Source organism: Chinchilla lanigera, unplaced genomic scaffold, assembly GCF_000276665.1.
Source record: "Chinchilla lanigera isolate Chin_1 unplaced genomic scaffold, ChiLan1.0 scaffold00014, whole genome shotgun sequence".
NCBI lineage: Eukaryota > Metazoa > Chordata > Mammalia > Rodentia > Chinchillidae > Chinchilla > Chinchilla lanigera.
The window spans coordinates 12,462,353-12,481,937 of NW_004955415.1; the positions used below are offsets into that span (position 1 = coordinate 12,462,353).

The following is a 19,585-nucleotide window of genomic DNA, read 5'->3' on the forward strand; positions in this document are numbered from 1 at the left end:
TGTGTGTGTGTGCTAGTTTTATTGGTACATATTTGCAGTACACAATGATTAGATTTATGGCAGGGAGCTGGTACATGTGCGTAACCCATCTTAATTCTTTTTACTCCCCTTCCTCCTCCTGGCCTGCGAACTGCTTTCAGTGGCAGGACTACAAGTACAGTTCATCAAAGTGTTCAGTTCTGCTTCCCGCTGGGGTGCGTGGGCTGGCTGCTGCTGGGGCCCCTTCTGAGCGCTCGTGAGCCCCGCGAGCCCCAGGTCGGGGGTTACTCTCGAGAGCGGAAGGCGACCACGGCCGAGCCCGGGTTCCGCGGACTCCCGGGAGGGAGTGGGGCCGCACAAGCTCTCTGTGCTGCGGGCTTGAGCCACTGGTCCTGCCCCTCCCCCCAGGGACAAGTGGCCCAACATGAAGTCCAGCCCTTCCATCCAAGCCGTCATCGACCTCACAGCGGGGGCTGCGGGAGGCACCGCGTGTGTCCTGACCGGGCAGCCCTTTGACACAATAAAAGTGAAGATGCAGACGTTTCCCAGCCTGTACCAGAGCCTCACTGACTGCTTCTTGAAGACCTACAGCCAAGCGGGCATCCGTGGCTTCTACAAGGGAACAGGCCCGGCGCTAATGGCCTACGTTAGCCAGAGCTCTGTCCTATTCATGTGCTATGGCTTCTGCCAGCAGTTTGTCAGGAAAGTGGTTGGACTGGACACTCAGACAGAGCTGAGTGATCTGCAGACTGCGGCTGCAGGGTCCCTCGCCTCTGGGTTTGCTGCCTTGGCCCTCTGCCCTGCTGAGCTTATCAAGTGCCGGCTGCAGACCATGCATGAAATGGAGATGTCAGGGAAGATAGCGAAAAGCCATAACTCAATCTGGTGTGTAGTGAAGCATATCCTTAAGAAGGATGGCCCCTTAGGCTTCTACCATGGACTCTCGACCACGCTAATCCAGGAGATACCAGGCTATTTTTTCTATTTCGGTGGTTATGAACTGAGCCGAACGTTTTTGGCATCTGGTAGATCAAAGGATGAGCTAGGCCCTATCCCTTTGATGATAAGTGGTGGAGTTGCTGGAATCTGCCTCTGGTTTGTCATGTTCCCAGTGGATTGTATTAAGTCTAGAATTCAGGTTCTTTCCATGCATGGAAAACAGGCAGGATTTTTTGGAACTCTCTTAAGTGTAGTGAGAAATGAAGGAATACTAGTCTTATATTCTGGACTGAAAGCTACTCTTATTCGAGCAATCCCCTCCAATGCTGCACTGTTTCTGGCTTATGAATATAGCAGGAGGATGATGATGAGCAGGTTGGAAGCATACTGAAACGTTGGTGAACCTGGATGCAATACCTGAATTTGAGAACTAAGCTGTCCTTAGGGCTTATGGAGTACGAGACCAACATGAAATTATTTTTGAGTGTGTGGGGACTTTGGTTTTGTCCTCTTTTATTCTAAACGTCCAACTGTATGGAAAGATCTCTATTGTGTGTCACTAAATTTATCCTTATAATCACATTGAAATAGCAATGTTGTTGCTCTGGCACTTGGTGGGATATATAGGTTGAGCTCTGTGGCTCTATGTTCCTAATCTGAGAGGCTAAATATAGTTATCTCAGGCCTTTTTCTTAAACTTATATGTGTATACGCAGTTTGGGTGGTTATGTGTTGTGAATGAAATGCAGTTTGTTTCCCTATTTAGTTTCCAGTATCACCCAAAAAAACCAGAGTTGATCATGTTTCATGAAGATAGTATAAATGCCTATCCCTCCAGATATAGGGTCTGGCTTTCAGCAGGAGGTAGACTGTTTCAGCTCTTGCATTGCACCCTTGAGCTAGTTTAAGTTAGCTCAGTTGTCAGCAGATATTCTTCTCATATGTTATGCATTAAAAGCTTAACTAAATGCCTTCAATAGAAATAGTATGAGGCAAGTGTGAGTGGGAATGAGGATTGGAAATCTAGCGAGAATATTTTTTCCCATTTTATTTGCTTACTATATGACATAACATAATATTTGGTTACACATTGTATTATTTCAGATCTGCACACCAAGCAACAATATAGTAACTTGAAATATGTTAAAAGAAATTTAAATGTTTCATCATCAAATTATTTATCCTACATTAAAATATTTAGCTTATACCATTTACAATGTACTATATTGAGTTCTGAGTATTCAGACACTAATAATATTTAGGCTTGAGAACATAATTGTCTAGATATTTGATATTTGTTATACAGTTAGGAGAGTGATATTCCAGAACAAATTTAGGAGAAAAAACCCTAATATTCTCTCTCTCTCTCTCTCCCTCCCTCTCTCTCTCTCTCTCTCTAGGTCTGCCTCTCTGTAATCAAATCTCTGAATTTAAGGAAACATCTCTTTATCTTGTGTTCTTGTTTTCACATTGTGACTTTTTCTGGTATTCTTTCAGTTCATGCTGTGATATTTGTTTCTAGGATTGAAATTGTAATTGTAAATCAATTTTTTATGATGCTTAGCCTTATTTTAAATTTTGTTTTAATTACACATTGTGTAATTTTTTTTTGTTTTGGTTTTTTGAGACAGAATCTCACTAAGTTGCCCAGTGTCAGTGTTGGAACTATTGCCAGTTTTATGGTCTTCCTTATGAGGCCCACTGTCCAGGGTGTGCTCAGCTTCCTCCCAGTGATCAAATTTAGGCTCCTTGTTTGAAAGGTGAACTACAATCTTCCTGTTTCTTGACCTCCTCTGGGTTGATGATAATCATCAGTACTGGTACTCTCTGTTTACTGCACAAGGCTTGATGACTTTTTCAAGGTTGACCTTGAACTCAAGGCAATCTTTCTGCCTCAGCCTCCTGAGTGCTGAGATTACACGTGTGTGCCACCATTTCTGGCTCACGTTGCATAATTTACCCCTCAATTAAAAAAAAACTTTGCTGCTGTTTACTATTTGGTCTACTGCCAGAGCTACATGGTTTGCCTGTTGCAATGCTATAGTGATATTGTACTCAATGCTATAGTGATGTTCACCCTGTCCTAGTATTTACGGTACACCAAGCTTTAGTAGTTAAGTATCTCGGAAGGCTCTTGTATGGCAGTGGAATATGAAGCTTGCTCATTTTCTTCATGATCTCGAGGCTGAACTTGGAGGGAAAAGATAAATTATTTTTCTTTGGCACTAACCTCTAAAAAGGAGTGATAATTACTCCCAGGAAGATATTGTGTACATAATATAGTCACTGGAGATTTTTGATGGAGGCCATAAAATGTTCCTGTGTCCAAGGCCTGCATCTTTTAACTTGAGTAACTTCAGACTTTGAAATCTGTTTTCAAAGTCTTTAATTTGTAGGTCTCTCTGATATCTCCAGATTCGTGTGGAACTGCATAGGGGTCTTCTACAAGAACCTTTTTAGGAAGTAAATTATGTCAGTGTTGGAACTATTGCCAGTTTTATGATCTGCCTTATGAGGTCCACTGCCCTCGGTGTGCTCAGCTTCCTCCCAGGGACAGCAAATTTAGGCTCCTTGTTTGAAAGGTGAACTACAATCTTCTTGTTCCTTGACCTCCTCTGGGTTGATGATAATCATCAGTACTAGTACTCTCTGTTCACTGCACAAGGCTTGATGACTTTTTCAAAACTCCTTCAGCACATTTGGTATTACCAGCTTTTAGTTTTCATGCTAAGATGAAAAATTTCACAGGTGGGTAAGTAGCTTTGTAGAAAATCAGCATCTCATAAAATACTGCATATTCTCTGTGTGAAAATAATATCTCCAGAAAAGCTGTTATTATTTCTGCTACTGGGAATCCAGAGTGTTGTGTATATAGTAAGTATTTCTACTATAGCCTAGAGATATTTCACTGGCTCCTCCTCAACAACCTGGACTCTGAGCAGATATTAACTAAAACATCTCTCCATACATTATCACTCATTGATTACTGGGAGGAAATGCACCAGTCTTTGGACAAATGGTGAATTCCTCTTGTCAGTCGTGGTAGTTCCTGATGTTTCTTGGTGATGTTGCCACGAAAAAAGCCTTCCCCATCTCCTTAGCACTGGAGATATGAGATCTTCTCAGACTCAGATGCTCATTTAGTTACCAAGAGATAGCATGGCCAAGTTAGTCTTCTGAGCCTGGAGCTGGTTGCATGCCATCATTCTCCTCTGGCTTTATGGGATTTTAGCATACACTGGTCTTTACTCTGTGCTTTACTCTTGTGTTTTCCTCCTTTATTTCCTTTGCCATCTTGAGTTAAAGCTGATTTGGGTCAATAATTTCTTGTTCTACATCCAAACATTGTTCCTTAGGATTGATTCTCTTCAAACCCAGAACTATGCAGGAATGCCCCTGGATTCTGGGCTCTCTTTCAGTAAGGCAAGGGCTAAATGAGGCTAAAACTTTTTGGCAAAATACTTCCTTGGTTATTCTGTGTGCTGTCTATCACATATACATTTTTAAAAAGGTCTTGCTGTATCTCAGGTTTATAGAACTGGGTTATGACAGACTCTCATCATTAATCCATAGATGATCCACCTTATTTACTTATTTATACAATAGCATCTCTCTTGTATCTGTGACTATATCATGATATATTTAGTTAGCACTCTCAGTATCTATTTTTTGCAAGAGAAGCAATCTCACTGAGTTGCCCAGGCCAGCCCTGAACTCCTGGGTTCAAATGATCCTCTTGTCTTAGCCTCCCCAATAGCTGGGGCTACACATGTCTACCACCATACACAAATTATTCATGAAGTTTAAAAATTTTTACAGAAATGGTAAAATACCTATGTAATAGTTTTACTTTGGCAGTCATTTTTTCCACTTAATATTTTGTTTAAAAAATTCAAAAACCTTGTGGTGTTACCATAGCTCATTTATTTCAATTGCTGTAAAATACTCCATTTTGTGAATGGAGTACCCCTAGATAATTCATTCAGTTGATGGGCATTTGAATTATTTTCTAATTTTTGTTCTGTATATTCTGTCAGTATATTTCTATCTATCTATCTACCACCTACCTATCGTCTATCATCTATCTTCTGATATAACTGTGCAAAAGCTTTTCTTGGATATATGTATAGGAACAGAAATTGTGGAGCTCTCAGTGTTTGTCTGGGAGTAAAATCAATGCAAATTTAATAGACAATGCCCAACTAGACATACAACTTTGGCTGGAGGACCAACCAGAACCCAGGAGACCAAGGACAGCTGGAGCAGTGAGACCAGCAATGTTGAAGAGTCTGAAGCAGCAGTGAGGAGTCAGCAGTTGGGCTCTGGGGAACTCCATGGACAGAAGATCAGTCCAGATCCCACATCCAGAGGTCAAGATCAGCTCCATACTTAGCACAATTCCCATGGCAAACTTGGCTAGACTACACAGCACATTTCTGGGACCTGACATGCACACTATCACAGAACTGGAAACACCAGAGGTATTTTACTACTTTTATTCTTCCTTTTTTGTCTGATTGGCTATCCTTTTCCTGTCTGGTTAAAAGTTGTCTTGTTTTGTCTGTTTTGTGGTTGTTTTTGTTTTTGTACTTTTTCTTTCTTTTTTTTTCTCCTTTCTTTCTCTGGTCTACTTTTTTCTTTTCCTTTTTTCTTCCTTTCATTTTCATTCTCCTCATCTTTCTTCCTTTTTTCCATGTTTAGGTTTCTTACCTATCTTTTTCATTTTTTTCTATTGATTTTCCTTCTGTTTATCTCAACTGCTTTTTGAATTTAAACTTTCAAGTGAGTAAACATTGCCCCTTCCCTTTCTGATTACTTCTTCACATTCTATTTCATTCTTTCCCTCCTGTGTCCTCAAGTTTCCCAAAACTTGGGTGATCATCCTTTGACCTACAACCTTGACTCTACTACATTTCACCTCATTCATCACTTTGTGCTATCCCCTACCCATCTTAAACCACCCCACCCACAAATGTATAAAATCATTCCACTAAGGGGATAATCACTGCATAGAAGTAGGTGGCAAATGTTTGATTTTGTTATATAACCTTAGAGTTTGCTCCTGTGATTGGAGATAGCAGGTTAATGGTTATCATAGTTTGTCAGTAGTTAAGCTGTACTTGAAACTATTGTTATTACTAACTATACTACTTTAACCAGGATGTCATACATGTTATGATCAGTTTTTCTCCCCTGTATGATAATGTTGTGATTTATGGGGTTATAATCACCACCACAACCCAGTACCAAAAGTTTGGGTACTGAGTCAACCAGTAACTTCATCCTTTACAAATTGAGAAGGTAGGTTCTTGGGATAGGTATAAAGAGCTCCCCATACCTAAAGGACATCCCTGAATAACAGACATCTCCTAGGGAAGCCTCAATACTAGTTGATAAAGCTTATGAATTGATATGAATATCAATAAGCTCAATACTTATGATAAAGTTATCATAAGAAATTGGCAAGCATCAACATAGAAAACAAAATAAAATAAAAAATGGAAAATTTCAAGACAGGGAAGCAAAATGTAACTCACCTAGGACAAGCCTGGAACACAATGAGATATATGAAATTGGAAGTCAAACCAAGTCAAACTTTCTGAAATGATAGCAACAGAAGTGAAAAAGTAAGTAGAAAAGGAAATAGAAAAAATAACCCTCAGGTACAAAAATAAATGATGCTTAAAATCAAAGATATTAGACAAGACACAGATAAAAGAACAGATGAGTTTAGAAAAATGAGGGAAACAAAAAATGCCCAGTGTAGGGAAGAAATGGAATCCGTGAAACAGATCAAACATGAATCCAAGAGATCAAAACCTCCACTGAAAGTGTGTGCAACAGATTGAGTGAAGGAGAGGCTATAATTTCAGATCTTGCAGTCAGATGGCAGCTAGTGATTGGGAAAAGAAAGATGTCTTAAAAGTAACATGAGACCATAAAAAAATCAACCCACGAGCTACAAGATGAAGCAAAGAAGAATAACATAAGATTGATTGGGGTCAAAGAAAAAGCTGGATACAGCACAAATGCCACAAAAAACTCTTCACAGAAATAATGGCAGAAAATTTCCCAAGTATGGGTAAAGAATTTGACGTACAAATAAATGAATCATGTAGAACTCCAAAGAGCCAAGACCAAAATAAAACTACACAAAGACATATAATAACCATGGTTCCAGAAATTCAGCACAAGAACAGAATACTAAAAGCTGTTAGAGGAAAGAAAGAGACCACCTATAAAGGAAAGCCCATCAGAATCATGAAAGACTTCTCAACACAAACCTTCAAGTCAAGAAGAGCTTGGAGTGAAGTATTTCAAGTACTGAAAGGAAACAGCATCCAACCCCGAGTGAAGTACCCTGCAAAACTATCTTTCAAAATCATGGAGAAATAAGATACTTCCACAGCAAGGAACAACTGAAGAAATTCATGACCATCAAAACAAATCTACAAAGCATTCTGAAAGATATTCTAGAAAGAGATAAAAATGACCACAATTTCAAGAACAACAATAGAAATAAACCACCAAGGAGGGCAAGAAATTAAACAGAAGGGAAAAGCAGGGAATGAACAGCAGGAAAATATCATGACAAAGATAAGCCAATACATATCATTTATAACCATCAATGTACATGGCCTCAATTTCCAAGTCAAAAGAAACAGACTGGTAGAATGGATCAAGAAACAAGATCCAAAAATACGCTGTATACAAGAAACACATTTAACTCAAAGAAAAATTCACACATTGAAAATTAAAGGGTGGAAAAAAATCTTCTGTGCCATGGCAGTGCAGGAAAAAACAGGGGCAGGTATTCTGTTTGCAGACAATGTGAGCTTCAAACCAATAATGATCAAAAGAGATAAGGTCACTACATACTTGTTAGGGGGAAACTTCAAGAGGAAGAGATAACAATCATAAATATGTGTGCACCAAATATGGGAGCACCCAACTATGACAATTATTAACAGACATGAAAAATCAAATAAACAATAACATAATTGTAATGAGAGACATTAATACCCCATTATCACAAAGAGATAGATCAACTAGACAAAAAATCAGCAAAGAAATAACAGATCTATACCAAACCTGTGAACAAATGAATTTAGTAGATGTTTTCAGAGTGTTCCACCTACCATCATTAGAATATACATTTTTCTCAGCTGCACATGGGGCTTTCTCTAAAATAGATTATATACTAGCCCACAGAACATGCTTAAGTAAATACAAAGGAATTGCAATCATCTCATGAATATTATATGACCATAGTGTAATAACATTGGAGATTAACGACAAATGAAACTACAAAAACTCCATAAGAACTTGGAAGTTAAATAATACCCTCCTAAACAATTAATGGGTCACAGATGAAATTAAAGAAAAAATTAAATAATATCTACAACTAAATGAGAAAGCAGCCACAACATAATGGAACCTACTGGACACAATGAAAGCAGTCTTAAGAGGGAAATTTATAGTGGTGAATTCTCACATCAGGAAAACAGAACAAGCACAAACAAACAACCTAATGTTGCATCTTAAGCTTCTAGAAAAAGAAGAACAAGATAAGTCCACAGCCCACGGAAGGGAGGAAATCATAAAGATTAGAGCAGAAATTAATGCAATGGAGACTAAAAAAACAATACAAAGAATTAATGAATACAAGAGTTGGTTCTTTAAAAGAATAAATAAAATTGATAAGCCATTAGCCAACCTTATTAAAAATGGGAAAGAAGACTTACATTCATGCAAGTAGGAATGAAATGGGTGAAACCACTACAGATCCTGTGGAAATTCAGAAGATCATCAATACTTACTTTGAAAATCTTTACTGTCAAAGGATGGAAAGCCCAGAAGAAATGAACAGATTTCTACATATATATGCATTACCAAAGCTGAATCAAGAAGATATAAAATTCTGAATAACCCAATATCAGTTAATGAGATTAAAAATGTAATTAAAAACTTACCAACAAAGAAAAGCCTTGATTAGGCATTGTGAGATTTCACTGAGGCTCTCCTGTAGGTTTTATGATAAACTTTGGTGGAAGGTAATAGAAGTGGTCAGCTGTCTCACCTTTGTGGTAACTTCTGTGGGTATCCCTAATTTTGCTAGAAGGAGGATTAGAGTGAGTGCTTTTTTTGGTGGGTGTGATAACTGGTGGGGATTGTGAGGGATTGATTATGGGGGGCACATTAGAAACAAATAGACTAAGGTATATGTCACTGTCTAATTAGTGGCCAGGCTTAGGTAGGATTGCTGGGCACAAAGGAAAAAAATGCCTGTGTGGAAAAAGAAAGTCATGAGATCTACTGAGAAGAGGTGTTGTAAAGTTTAGGTCCTTGGTTTCAAGTTATTGGAGGGTACGATGTTAATGAGATCCCATTGGAAGAACTTACAGGGCTTATGAATAAAATTAATTCTGGGGAAAAGATTGAAGTTGTGGGTGGTCCAGAGTAAAGGAGTGGTTGAGTGGCCTTTTCATTTGTCTCTAGTGAGATGTCATAATTGACCTGATGAGACTGATAGTCTTGGGGGCACTTGATAATGATGACTTGGTTATATTGAGGAGTGTTTTCTCTGAGAGACTGTTAAGTGTTGGCTCAGGGTAAATTTAAAGGGGAGGGCTTGATTAGAAGGGAAGTTTCAAGGCTTATGGGAAAGTGATAATTAACTGATTGTGTCAACATGAGTAGGAAACAACCAACTAATTAGATTAGCATACAGTAGAAGGAGACTGGTCACAGTTTGTCAGTTTGATCCTGCTAATCAGTTTTATTTCTGGATGGTTGTGAGGTGGAGAGTTGTAGGAGTTAGGAACTGGTATTTCTACCTGTGTGGAGTGGATGGGTTTGGGATTTATTTTTAGAGTTCCATTCTGGAGGAATAGATTCAAGAGGAAAGTTTTGTGGTTGTTGGTATAGGGTCCCTGTTACGTGGGTTGTAAAAGTTTGGGGTTGACAATTTTGAGGTAGACCCTGTCTCTTGGCAGGATTGATAAGGGAGTGGGGTTGTCATCATTCTTTTGGGTGTGAAGTTTTAGCAAAGTTCTACAGAAGTTGGCACAGGAAGGCAATGGGCAGGAGATCCACCCACATCTTTTGGGTTTGTAGCATAGAGTTAGTGTAGGCTGTAAAGAATGAGAGATATAGACTGTAAGATGTTGGAGTACAACAAACCTGGATCTTTTCATATTAATAGAGCTGCTGCCACTAGAACATGGAGACAGCATGGCCACCCCAGGACCACCTTATTTAACCGTTTTGTAAAGTAAGATATAGGTTGTATGTCTGTTTCAAGAAGTTGAGCTAGGAGTACCTTTTTGACACTTATATATAGGTGGAAAAGTTCATTGAGGTTGGGTAGATTGAGTGCTGGCACAGAAGTAAGGGCCAATTTGAGTTGGTTGAAAGCAGAAGACAGAGAGGCAAGAGAGATTAAGGGGTGAGTGAGGTCTGCTAAGGTGGTCTCATATAGTAGTCTAGCTATGAAATCAGTTTGAGATCTACAGTGGAAAGTAAGCAGTGAGTCCCACAAAAGAAACACAAGATTGTTTTTTGGTTGGGGTAAGAAGATTTGAGAGATGAGGGTTTGTGATCTTGTGTGATTCCCTTATGACTAGGGGTCATGTGAAGTCCAAGGTACGTGACTTCAGTCTAAAGAATTGGCCCTCATCTGGAGATACCTGGTATCTCTTTATTGTTATGAGTTAAGTAACTGAACAATGACTATTATGCACAAATTCAGTGAAATGCTGTACAATAGAAGGTCATCAACATATTTAATAAGGGAGCTAGTGTGTTGGGGAAGAGACAGGAGGTCTTTTGTTTAGTGTTTATTCAAAAAGATGTGGGCTTGTTTTGGAGAATCCTGAGGAAGGAAAGTTTAAAGGAGTCAGGAGTTTTCAGCATTGGTATCCATCTAGGTAAAGATAAGAAGATTTTGGAAACAGGTCATGAGGGATAGTTAAAAAAAGTATGTTTGAGGTCAACTATCAGATGAGAGGTATCTGGGAGCATGAGGAAATACTGTATAGATCAGGCACTAGGGGCATGAGGGTAGGGAGGTTTTATTGATAGTGTGTAGGTCCTAGACTAGATATGTTCCACTTATTTTTTATGGTTAGGACAGAGGTATTGCAAGGAGGATTGGTAGGTTTTAGAAGTCTGACAGAGAGGAGTTTGGGGATAGTGGGTTGGAGTCCCCATATGGTGTGTAGTCTAAGGATATATTGTGTCTTGTTGGGGAAGGAGATGGGATCAGTGATAGTATGCTTGACAGGAGTGTGCTGAGATACAGCTGAGTGGTATTTAGTGTCCCACACAGTGGGGTTGAGTTGTTGGAGTAAAATGTGAGGGAAAGCTTAGGTGATCTGGACTGAGAAGGGAAGTGAGCTAAGGAGAAGAAGAGTAGCTAAGGTTGGGGAGCTGCGGATGGTAATGGTAAAATGTAATTTTGGAGATATATATCATCCCATTAATGAGGTGGGATAGGTTGGGAGTGCTAGTGTAAAGTCCAGTGGGTCTGGGGCCTACGGGTCCCAAGATTCACCCTCACCAGGCTGTCACTCTCTCCAGTGTAGAAAGAGGAAAAGGAGTCAGAGAAGACCAGTGCAAAACAAAAGTAATTTTTATTGTAAGCATTGTAAGAGGAGGTGGTAAAGAGCCACTCTGGAGGAGTGGTGAGGTCTAAAGCTGGAGCATTGCTGAATATGGGGCTGTGATCCTGTTTTATGGGGTAGAGATCCTGTCTCCAACCCTCTGAGGCCTGACACTTGATTGACTGGATACTGGGCTTGTTGCTAGGGGTTTGGTCTGGTGGGTTAATAACAAAATTTAGGTAGACATGGCAACTTGCACTGAGAGGGACAGTGCTGCCTGCACAGGGGCAGGTGTCAAAATCACAACCTGTCAGCTTCAAACTACAAAACTTCTTGCTGCTAATACCCACATAGAGACTGCTTTTTTTATCCTCTAAAAGGGCCTGGTTCTTTATTCTAACTCTACTAGGAGTCCTTTCTGTCCCTACACTACAAAGGAATGTGTGAAAATTGTTTTTAGGGTGCAAAGCAGAGGCTTGGTATAGGATGGTTTGGACATAAGGCTATCAAACCCCATAATAGAGACAGAGGAGGGGTCTAAAAATTCTATATATTTCTGTAAAATCAAATGCACTGTTCCTGTATCTAAAAGAAAAGAGACTGACTTGCTTGCTACCTTTAAACAAACCCTAAGCTCTGTTTTGGTAATGGAGGTCACAAGATCTTTAGAGCTAGGGCCTCGGCAGTTGTCAGCAGCAAGTCCCAGCAGACTTGGGAAAAACAGGTTGGAGTTGGCCTTGGATTTGCAACAGTTGACCTTACTCCCAGAGGTCTGAGGACAATCGTACTGTTTGTCCCTTTACTGCAGGGGAAGAAAGAAGGGTTTTTGTGTTTACTTTTATCTTGTGCTGTTTTTAGTCCTTATTAGTGCAGTATTTTATGGCTATTCAGTAGGTACAGGGCAGGAATGTGTTATCAAAAAAGTTTGATTGTTGAGAATTTTAACCCTTTTGTCACCATATTTTTCCAGATGAAACAAACAAATCATTGACAGGGGACCAAGTGGTCACACCTGTAACTGCTTTGAGCTGAGGGGGAATGTCACTAGGCCACTCTTTTGAGTTTGCTGATCATCAGAGATAGGACAGTTTTGAGGATAGGGTTGAAACCTAACCTGAGTGATGAACTCTAAGTAGGTTTAGGGATTGCTTTGAGGCTTATTTTTGAGAACTATGGAATTTTGGAAGAAATAAACTGGAGAATATCATTGTACAAACATGAACCAAAAAGAGCTATTTAAGAATAATCATAGTAGCCATTTTTACCAAGAAGAATTTGAAAGCCAGGCCCAAATAATATCTTTTGTGATAGTTACAATCAAGCACTTACGTGTGCACCCAAACTTATGTGTAAGAGTCCTTCCTTAAAGTTAAGAGCTGCTTTTTGCCTTAAAAAAATGGGGTATTTTGCCTTGGAATATATTTATTTCATGATGGTCCATATTTTTCATTGTCTTCATTCCAATTTTGTATCAGCTAATATTGTAAAAATAATATTTATATTAGCATTTTTAATTTAAGGATTTTATTTCTCCCATTTTGTCCAATCTGCAATTCATCACAGATTGCGTGTCCTGAAGATATTTTAAATTCACAAATCCTACCTGTAACCCAGGGTTTTTAACTAGTTGTATACTCTTTTAAATCAAGGAGCTTGTTTAAATAGCAGTTTTAAGATTTTTGAAGGGAAAATTTGAAAAATAGAATATATACTTCTGATTTTTTGTTAATTTTGGAACTAAGGATGCTGTGAAGCATTTGTTAATATACTTAACCATGAAATGGTAAGGGTGGGGAGGAAATTTTATAGTCTTTGTACATAGTTCTAGGTATTAGAGAAACCAGTTGTAAATAACATTTGTAAATACAAATTTAATTTTTATTCTCACAGCTCCTATAGACTTACATTTCCTGGCTGTCTTTCATTTATCATATGATCCAGAATAATACTGTTTTAAAAAATAGAAATGTTGAATTCTTCCAAGCATTCCTAATTTTGCTCTCAAATGTCATTTACAAATTGGACTAGCAACCTAAAATCCATATAAAAATTTAATGAAGAACTCTGTATTATAGCAGTACTAGCTAGAATTGTGTGTGCAGTCTCATGTTGCTTTTTATGTTAGCTTTTATCCTAGAACTCTGAGAGAAAATATACCAGTGAGTCACTTTACTTCAGTCACTTCGACATATAAAATGCTGTCTCACACTTTTCCTCTGTAGTATTAACACTTTGAAATTCATGTTTCAGAGATGGCATCATCATAGAATTTACTCATATTCAATGAAAAATATTAAAACCTTCAGAAGAAAGTTTAAATTGTAGACTATGAAACTTGAGAAATCCTCTTGAGATAAAGGGCTGCCAAATCCAGTATTATAAAGTCCATGGTCACATGTGGCTGAACATTAAAGGAATACCAGATCAGTGCAGTATACATTTTTCAGGCTAAAATGCAAGGTGATTCATTCTGCTCATTCCCAAGACAAATAGCAATGGCTATTATGAAAGATCATGAGCATAGATCTTTTTCTTTTTCTTTTTACTAATGAATTTACTTTACTTAAAATCACTCAGTAAAATAGTTTATTCAGAATGTTTATCTTGGGGCTGGGGATTTAGCTCAGCGGCAAAGCACCTGCCTGGCAAGCGCAAGGTCGTGAGTTCAGTTCCCGGTACCGGAGAAAAACCAAAAAAAAAAAAAAAAAAAAAAAAAACCCAAAAAACCAGAATGTTTATCTTATTTGAAGTTAGGTTGTTTTCAAAATCATTGACTGAATAGCTTGTTACAGTGGAAAGATCAGTCACTGCCAGAATTCTTTCATTTCTCTACACTTGTGTCATTGAATTCACTCAATCCTCTCACATCAGCAAGTATTTTACAGGTGCCTTGGACTAAAACAAAATTTATTTTAAATTTTTAATGTAAGTCATTGTGTTTATGGTGCCACCTTAAAAAAGAAAATGCAGTTGCATAATGACTAATACTATGTACCTATTTGTATTCTAATTATTTGAATATTTTATCCAGCTTGAAACTTTACCGTAAAGTCACAGAGAATAAGTAATGTGTTTATTATGTATTAAAGATATCTCAGTGTTTCTCAAAGTATGATCTGTGGACCATCTGGGTCATGGAATGCTTGTTCAGAATACAGAGTCCCAGGCCTCACTGTAAACCACCTGCATCAAGACTATGGTGGGGCTACAGGGTATCAGTGTTCAACAGGCACTGCCAATGATTCAGAGCACACTAGTGATGAAGAACCACTAAGGTGGGGGATAAAAAGGAAAAACAAAACAAAAACCAGAAGCTTTGTTGGTTTCAAGCTGACTGAGAACATAATTTTATTATCAATGCAATTAGCAAATGTGCACTGACTCTTTTATACTCACAGTTTACTTAGTATTCCTCTTACTAGAACTCTTGATTTCTTATCAACTACTAACTAAATCCAGGTTGTTACTTGCAGCTATTGGTACCTCTTCAGATCACTGTCAGGCTATGAGAACTCCCATCCTGAAGCCTGCCTGCTAATGTGCTTTGCTTTTCTGATTGTGATTGTAGTGACATTTTATCTCAGATAACTACACTTTTTGATAACTTGGGGAAAACAGAAATTGCTTAAAAGATTGCTGCTTTGCAAAGATATAATCTTTGTAAAGAACATAAGTAACAATTGTGAATATTAAGATGTGATTATCTTTTGCTTTCCATGTCCTTATTAAAGGGAGATAATGAACAAATTATTATATTGTGCACTTTTTATTTATAAGATCTAGTAAAAAATCAACTCTTGCAAATTTTTGGGTCTGTATGTTGCCTCTTTAATATATTTCTTTTCTGATATTACTTAAAATTTAGAAAGGTTTTCTAACCATTGTCAATTTCAACTGGATAATATTTTGTCAGGTTTTTTTTCTGATTGTTATTTGATGCTAGCTGGAATTCAAAAAGTGGCACTGACCTTACTTAAATCAAGAAATATTTTAGTAAAAAAAAGAGTCCTTCCTTATAATCTCTGGGCTCTTTTTATCTTTTGTAGGGTTGACATAGTGATTTTCTTTTCATATGGACAGGTTTCATATTTTTAAAAAATATCCCCTCTTGTCCTGAGGCACTGTTGGCTAATCATCTACTATTGTCCCTTGTTGCTGGATACTGTTTCAGTTGTATATCTATCTGGTCCCACGCTAGAGAGGAAGTAACTGATATTTTGAATTAATGTCATAGTGCCTTTAAGCTACATTTGAACAATAAAGAGGTTTAAAAGGAAACATATCTTAAGCTTAACCAAACAAAAGTAAAACAAAATAGCCAAACATATATTTCCTTTTATAAGCCTCACCCACAACAAACCTTTTGATACGGCTGGAACTCCTAGTTTTGATATAAAATATTTTTATACTTATAACTTTCTTTACATAATTTTTGTCCTTTTTACTGGTTTTCTTTTGTAACAAGCACAGTAATATTTTAGATTTTAAGATGTTCCTGGTACATGTTTATCTCAGAGTTAACTCAGAGATGTTACATTTTTATGAGAGCTGGCTGAAGAGCAAACTTTTAAGTAACCTTGGACAGTAATCTTAGTAGCAGCAGAAAGTAGGACAAAGACGTCACCTTCTAGCTAAAGCTGACTTTTTTAAGATTTTAAATGACCTTTAAAGATAAATTATCTCCGTACATGAGAAAACCAACAAAACAGCAACTTAACCCTGTAATTGTAGCTCAAGAATCCTCTCAAAGTTATTTAAATGAAATATTTTAGGCATATCAATCCAACAAAAACATTAATTCAAACCACAGAATTTAAAGTAAATTTACCAATTAGGTAAGATGTTTTCCTAATGGACTCTCATTACATTTTTATGGGCATTCAGGAAAGCTGTTTTTTCTTTTGGCATCCTGAGACAGGAGTCAATTTTACCTTGTTATTTGCCAGGACCTCATATAGGCTGTGTGTAGCATGAGAGCCACTTTTAAGCTGGTATTTGGGGTTAGATTTATTCTCTACACCAACTTGTGTTTAAATTCCAGCTTGAACTCCGTCTGGTGGTTTAGACTCTATTTTTTAAAATATCTTTTTTTGTCAGTGTTTTTCTATGGCATTGAGATTTTGTTTTATTTCAGTTTTCTCCCCTATATTTACTTGGTATGGGCTTATAGTTTGGAATTTAGTCTCTGTTGCTGCTGCCATGGGTAGTTTGGTACCCCATAGCCACTGTGATCATATATAGATCTTTTTAAAAAAAGTGGTATTGTTTACTAACAAATAGTAATATTTCCCTCAATCTTGGGAGTTGGGGACCTTGGAAAAAACTAGAGAAGCCACTCATCTTTAAGTAAACTGGCTCAGGCAACTGCTGTGTCAGTTGTAGGGTGAGTCTTGTCTGGCAGTTACCCACATCCAGGGCTGATTATTATAAGCATAGATTAACAGGCAGACAAATGACAAGATACATAAGACAATTATCTCCCTAGGGGTTGCCATAGTAATCTTGTAATATTTCTGTATTTTAACAGTATAGAGTTACACCAGTGAGAGTATGGTGGGGGAGAGAGACTGACTGGATGTTATCAGGTGGGGAAGACTAAAGGCTGAATTGGGGCCTGAGGGTGGACAAAACCCAGGCAGTTTTAATATGGGAAAAATCAAAAAGAGAGAAGGAAACATGAATGTGGATAATGCCTTTTGCTCTTGCCACCTCCTGGAGGAGGAGGATAAAGTCGATGTGTGGGAGAGTGTGTAGTGGGAAGAGAAAAAGAGGGTGAAGCAGGGAGGTGCAGGGTCAGGAGTCTATAAGCAAGGAAATAGAACAGGGGCCTCAGTGAGTCTTCTACCTAATCCTGACTACAAAGAGTTAAAAAAATAAATTTTGCTAGAAAAGTTCTCCTGGGAAATAAGTCAAGGACAGGATAGAGAAAGAGAAAAAAAAAAAAAACACAGATAAAGAAAGGCACCAAATGTACTTGGGACTTGAACCAAGAGATCAGAAAAAGAGATGACAGGCAGAACACGGGAAGAAAGCCAAGTGCACAAATGATCAGCTGCCCCACCTCCAACAAAATACAGGGAAAACAGGGCAAGGGTAACTTTAAGGCAGTATATACTCACACATATGTACTAATATATACACACATATACATGTGTATTCACTCTAGAGTCACTGTATTATCCATTCTAGGGTCATTATAGAGTACAATAGCTATCCACATGCCCCGTTACTAACTCTAAACTAAGCAAGAATAAGGCACCCCTTTGCCAACTAGCTACAAAGATAAGGCCTTTAAATGTATGCCAAGGACAAGTAACAATCAGACAGAAAAAAACAGCATGGAAACCACTGGAAGAAATGATGGTAAACGGAGGTGCCCAGAAGCCAATCTAGTTACGGCAAGTTCTGGATGGAGAGGGAAGGGTCACTCATTACCCCTACAAAAGCAGCTGGAAACAAAGGGCCTGCAAGTCTTTCCAGAGCCCCCTACCCTGAGTTTTCCTTATCAGGGTAGCTACCTATCCTTTTTCTCCCTCTTCTTTTTCCTCCTTACAAATAAACTGTCTTCCTTTTGTTAAACTTTGTCTCTCTAATTTTTTATTTGGGTTGAGTTATGATCCCAGTGGGCTTCCTGGACAACAGAGCAGTGGTGCTCGTCTCACAGATGCAACAGAGGGGAAGAGGGGTGGGAGGAGACCTCTGATGGTGGAGGAGAAAAATAAGGGGAGAAGGTTGAGGGGCATATGGCAATGGGGGAGCATGGCCAGCAGGATCAAATTCAGGTCTGAGAACAGAATTAGGGTCAACTCTAGGTAGATTTTGAAGGAGAATTTAGAAATTAGTACAGGATTGAGAGAAAGTTGGCTGAGAAGGTAAAAAAAAAAGCCTGGCCTAAGGAACTTTGGGTTGCTTGCCATTATACTGGATAAATCTGTTTAATTCTCAAAGAATTTGGAAGTTGAAAGCCCTGTGCTTGGGTTGTTAATTATTATCTATTAAACTGTGTTAGACAAGAAAGTCAGGTTTTTTTATGTCTCCCCTTCCAAGATATAAGGTTTTAGGTTTTTAAGGAGACAGAATAAAGGGAGCCTTTGGGTAGACGGATGGCTGAATTGGAATTGCCCATAGTGGAATGCGTGGGGGGTCTCTGGCAAATGGGTGAGAAAGCAACAGGGAGACAGCTGTCCCTGTGTTTCAGAGTATTCTTAATGTAGTGGTGGCAACCAGCAGGAGACGAGTATCCTGACCCTCCTATGGGGCCAGGCCAAAGGGACAGTTCCCCAGGCCACCAAGGACAAAGACCCAATGCTAGGATTTTTGGATGGATAGACAAAAGAAAAAAGTGAGATGCTGTGGAATCTCAGAGACTCACTTAACTCCAGGAGATAACTGTCTGGATTGAAAAGATAACCAGTGTAGTGTGGAAGGACAGTAATACAGAGGACACCTCACAAAGGCCTCCAGTGTGTTGGCACCAAGTGACAGAGACTTGGAGACTACTGATGGTGGCAGAAAGATTTATTAACACAGCAAGTACAGCAGCATATTGAGGGTATAAAGTAGAGACTTCAGCCCCTCACCCCAACTCAGGAAAGGCAGTCTCTTTTAATCCTGGGGTAGGAGGTGGAGCTTAGGCTGGAAAGTGGAATGAGGAAAGGAATGAAGGTGTTAGCTGACTTTAAACCTAGAGTAGAAATTAGTCTGCTGGCAGGGGTGGGGGAGCTTTAAACTAATGGTATTCAAGCCATACAGTGTATGGTGGTGTTTCTCTTTTTTTTTTTTTTTTAGCAGCCTGAGCAGAATTAAACCATTTGACTTACCATCTTTGTAACACTCCAACATTCCATGTATGTGTAAACCTATTTTTGAGTTTTTTAATGTAGTACATTGGTCATGTTTTCTGTCTCTGAACCAATATTAGACTTTATTGATTAATATAGGCTTATAAAGAGTCTTATAAACTACCAGGACAAGTTTTTTTGATCCTCTTGCTTCAGTCTCCCACAGTGTTGGGATTACAGACATGCTTACACCACACCTGACCGGTGGCATATTCTTGTTTG

The 19,585-nt window shown here is 38.5% G+C and overlaps 1 protein-coding gene across 1 annotated transcript; it reads left to right on the top strand.

The window, feature by feature from the left end:
- The first annotated feature begins 287 nt into the window (after positions 1–287).
- Positions 288–1,500, top strand: LOC102010250 (mitochondrial ornithine transporter 2). The gene has a single exon (XM_005380737.1). The coding sequence runs from the start codon at positions 404–406 to the stop codon at positions 1,307–1,309; it is 906 nt and encodes a 301-aa protein (XP_005380794.1). The 5' UTR covers positions 288–403; the 3' UTR covers positions 1,310–1,500.
- The last annotated feature ends 18,085 nt before the right edge of the window (positions 1,501–19,585 follow it).

What these genes read in the sequence shown, in the direction of transcription:
- LOC102010250 (XM_005380737.1), top strand. Translation starts at nt 404, where the DNA reads ATGAAGTCCAGCCCTTCCATCCAAGCCGTCATCGACCTCACAGCGGGG.